This window comes from Acomys russatus, chromosome 13 (assembly GCF_903995435.1).
Source record: "Acomys russatus chromosome 13, mAcoRus1.1, whole genome shotgun sequence".
NCBI classification, from domain to species: Eukaryota; Metazoa; Chordata; class Mammalia; order Rodentia; family Muridae; genus Acomys; species Acomys russatus.
The window spans coordinates 14904563-14909084 of record NC_067149.1 but is presented as its reverse complement, the minus strand read 5'-3'; the positions used below and the strand labels follow the sequence as shown (position 1 = coordinate 14909084).

The window sequence follows — 4522 nt, the reverse complement described above, 5'->3', positions numbered from 1 at the left end:
TTTCATTTTCTGTGGCTGCTGTGTAGTATTTCATCAATTCCTGGTGATGTGTTTTATTTAGCTGCTTCCCTATTGAGAGACATGAAAGTTTTTCTCAGTTCTAGATGGTATTTACTGTGATTTAAATGTTGGTGTTTTGTTCCTAGGCATTGAATTCAGCCTTCAGCAAGCTTCAGTTACTACCTGCACATGGATGATTTACAGTCTCCAGTTGTTCACAGGGAGAACTTAGTGGTGGGTATCTCGTGTGTGTGTGTGTGTGTGTGTGTGTGTGTGTGTGTGTGTGTGTGTGTGTGTGTTTTCACATTGTGGCGGTATGTGTCAAGGTCAGAGGACAGCTTTCAGGATTTGGTTCTCCTTTTACCATGTGGGGCCTGAAATTGAACTCAGGCCATCTTGCTTGGAGGCAAGTGCCTTTACCAGCTATGCCATCTTGTTGGTCCCTCCTCTTTTATTCTTATTTGTGTATATAAGTGTTTTGCTTATGTGTATGTAGAATTACCCATGTGCATGCCATGTGTTCTTTGAGGCAAAAAGAGATTATTGGATACCCTGGATCTAGAGTTACAGTGAGCTGCCACGTGGGTGCTGAGAGCTGAACCTGGGTCCACAGCAAAAACAGCAAGTATGCCATGTGGTAGTGGTGCACACCTTTGGTCCTAGTGCTCAGGAGGCAGAGGCGGAGGCAGAGGCAGGTGGACCTTTGAGTTTGAGGCCAGCCTGGTCTATAGATCAAATTCCAAGACAGCCAGGACTACACAGAGAGCCCTGTCTCAGAAAAAAGAAAGACAAAAGAACAGCAAGTGCTTCTAACTGCTGAGCCATCTCTCTACCCCATATTATTTGTTATTCTTTGTATAGCACTTGTTAGTACCTAGACCTTTTCTGGCTTATTTGTGTATTTGCTTATAGTCTCCATGTAGAGTTGTCCTTGGCTTATTGTCACTGTTATTTGATCGCCTTTGGTATTCAGGATGAACCACCTAACTTGTTTGAGTCACTGAATCGTTTACCTGACACTGGAGAAGGGGGGCAGGGACTTTCCCTAGAGGGGGCTGCATGCTGAAAGGCAGAGAATGAAGATAGAATATGGCTCCCATGGTTGGCTGAGAGAATGCAGTAATCAGCAAGGTAGGAAGTAGAGGCCTAAAGGATGACACAAGCATAGTTGAAGCCAAAGGGTAAACCCTGAGGTCACCTGAGAACAGGATGGTAGAGGGCTAGGCAGGCATCTCAAGACAAGCCATTGTAGCCACAGGGATCACTGAAACAATCACAGCCACCGTCACCTCGCTCTCCCTTTCTCCCCTTCCATATCCTCTTTTGTTTACTTTTTTTTTTCCAGGCAGGGTTTCTCTGTAGAACAGCTCTGTCTGTCCTGGACTCGCTTTGTAGACCAAGCTGGCCTTGAATTCAGAGATCCACCTGCCTCTGCCTCCCCAGTGCTGGGATTACAGGCGTGCACCACCACACTTGGCTTTGTTTACTTTTTAAAGCATTTATTGTGTTTGTATGTGTGTGGAGGTGCATGAGTGCCATAGTGCATGTGTAGGAGTCATAGAACAACTTTTGGGAGTTTGTTCTCTATTTGTGAGTTTCCAGTATCAAACTCAGGTCCATCAGGCCAGAGAGATGGCTCAGAGGTTAAGAGCAATGGCTGCTCCTCCAGAGGTCCTTGAGTTCAATTCCCGGCAACCACATGGTGGCTCAAACCATCTATAATGTGGTCTGTTGTCCTCTTCTGGTGTGCAGGAGCACATGCCAGCAGAGCATTGAATACATAAAAAATAAGTAAATTAAAAAAACACAAAACTTGCCGGGCGTGGTGGCGCATGCCTTTAATCCTAGCACTGGGGAGGCAGAGGCAGGCGGATCGCTGTGAGTTCGAGGCCAGCCTGGTCTACAAAGTGAGTCCAGGATGGCCAAGGCTACACAGAGAAACCCTGTCTCGAAAAACCAAAACAAAACAAAAACAAAAAACAAAAAAAAACCCCCACAAAACTTCAGGTCCATCAAACTTGGCTGTAAATGCTCACTTTTACTTACTGGCCCTTTCTCAGCTGTAGAGGAATGTTAATTCAGAACGTGGCTGTTCTGGCAAGAGATCACAACCAAAGACCTTCTAGTTCTGTGTGGTCTGGCCAGAATACAAACACACCTTCAATCCAGGAGACAGAATCAAATGATCTGAGTTGAAGGCCAGCCTGGGATAGAGCAAGTATTAGGTCCAGGCATGGTAGCACAGGCCTTTAATCCCAAACAATGAAGGTAAGGTTAGTTTGTAGAAGGAAGCACCCATGTTTGAAAATAATGTCTAATTGAGTGGCAGAAAAGGTGACAAGTCAGAAGATTTGACAGAATAGGATATGCCCAACTCTCATGAGAGAGAGGAAAGGGAAGCTACTTAAGAGGCAGTTTTTTCAGCGAGAGGAGGCGGTTTTACCAGGACAGTGATAGAGAGATGGGTTGCAGAGAGAGGACTCAGGTGAAGACGGAGTGAGCTAGAGAATGGGAAGAAACCAGCAGATTAGAACAGATTGCTGGAGTTAGTTTGAGGCCAAGTAGAGCATTTCCAGGCTGAGAGAGAGAAGCCAGTTTAAATAAGTCAGCTAGGAGAAAGGTTTGAGCCAGAACAGTAGAGTTAAACCATCCAGCCTAGATCTCAGAAACAAGAAGAAATGGTGAGCTTGTTAAACAGTAAGTCTCAGAGTCTGAAAACATTCTAGGCTAGGTTATATTATACGGAGGTTATAGGCTGCTGGGACCAGGATTAGGCCCACAGAAGGAGATAGTAAAATTCCAAGACAACAATTGGGACAAGAGAATAAAAGATACTTCCCCCCGCCCCCTTCAACACAGGGTTTCTCTGTGTAGCCTTGACTGTCCTGGATCCGCTTTGTAGACCAGGCTGGCCTTGAACTCACAATGATCCACCTGCCTCTGCCTCCTGAGTGCTGTGATTAAAGATGTGCACTACCACCGCCCGGCATAAAAGCTACTTTTACACTCAGCATTCTTTTTTGTTTTTTCTTTTTTAAGAGAAGTATGCCTTTATTCTCGTGTTTCTCAAATTAAGCTGGCTGAATTGGTTGCTTTGAGAGGTGATTAGTCAAAGAGACCAAATCCCAGATCCCCATCTGATTCCTCAGACTCTTCTTTGGCTTCAGCCCTGGCGGGGGCTGCAGCAGCAGGAGCAGCAGTGGTGGCTGCAGCCACAGGGGCAGCAACCACAAATGCAGATGGATCTGCCAAAAAGGCTTTGACGTTCTCAGCAAGAGGGAAGGTGTAGTCAGTCTCCCCAGCAAACCCAGGACCCTCTTGTACCCATTGATGATAGAGTGTGGCACCGAGGCAACAGTTGGGTAACCAATCTGCAGACAGACACTGGCAACATTTCGGATACCCTCTAGGAAACGAGAGTGCAGAGTCTGCTCAGTGATGTCAAGCACTTCAGGGTTATAAATGCTGGATGAGCAGCCCGAAGGAAGAAGGGTGAGATGTTGAGCATGTTCAGCAGTGTTGGCCTCGCTGGCCACACCGGTTGTCTCCGTTTTTTTTTTTTTAAAGATTTATTTATTTATTATGTGTACAGATTTCGTTATAGATGGTTGTGAGCCAACATGTGGTTGCTGGGAATTGAACTCATGACCTTTGGAAGAGCAGTCAGTGCTCTTACCCTCTGAGCCATCTCTCCAGCCCTGTCTCCGGTTTTTGTCAGCTGCACATCACTCAGAATTTCAATGGTGCCTCTAGAGATTTTAGTGGTGATGCCCAAAGCCTGGAAGAACGAGGTCTTCTCAGGCCCCAGACCTGTGTTCTGGGCTGGCACAGTGACCTCACAGGGGGCGATGGCGCCAGCACAGGCAGCCGCGGGCACCTTATTGGCCAGCAGCATGTCCCTATTCTCAGTGAGGTCCTCCTTGGTGCACACAAAGCCCACAATCCCCCGGATGTGAGGCAGCAGCTTTTCCAGAGTGGGGTTGTTTTCCAGGTGGCCCCTGATGGCCTTGCGCATCATGGTGTTCTTGCCCATCAGCACCACAGCCTTCCCTTGCAGGGACGTGCGGATCTGCTGCATCCGTTTGGAGCCCACATTGTCTGCTCCCACAATGAAACATTTTGGGTAATCATCCAAAAGTTGGATGATCTTAAGGAAGTAGTTGGACTTCCAGGTCGCCCTGTCTTCCCTGGGCATCATGGCGGTGCGTCAGGGATTGCCACGCAGGGTTTAAAGGCGATGTCACTCTAATGAGGGAGCCTGCAGAGAGAAGCCTTTTTTGTTTTTTTCTAGACAGGGTTTCTCTGTGTAGCCTTAGCTGTCCTAGAACTCTCTTTGTAGACCAGGCTGGCCTTGAACTCACCAGAGATAAGCCTCTGCCTTCCAAGTGCTGGGGTTACAGCCATGTTCTACCATGCCTGGCTCCTTTCTCAGCATTCTTGTCTTTTATTTAATTTTTCTCTTTCTTTCTTTTCTTTTTCTTTTTTTTTCCTTTTGTTTGTTGTGATTTCTCTTTTCTTTTTT

At 46.7% G+C, this 4522-nt stretch overlaps 1 protein-coding gene across 1 annotated transcript; it reads right to left on the bottom strand.

Moving 5' to 3' along the window:
• Window positions 1–3105: 3105 nt before the first annotated feature.
• LOC127196964 (60S acidic ribosomal protein P0-like) lies at window positions 3106–4248 on the bottom strand. Its single transcript, XM_051154663.1, has 3 exons — window positions 3698–4248; window positions 3308–3428; window positions 3106–3245 (listed from the first exon to the last, which is right to left on the bottom strand). The coding sequence occupies exons 1-3, from the start codon at window positions 4196–4198 to the stop codon at window positions 3106–3108; spliced, it is 762 nt and encodes a 253-aa protein (XP_051010620.1). The 5' UTR covers window positions 4199–4248.
• Between the last annotated feature and the right edge of the window lie 274 nt (window positions 4249–4522).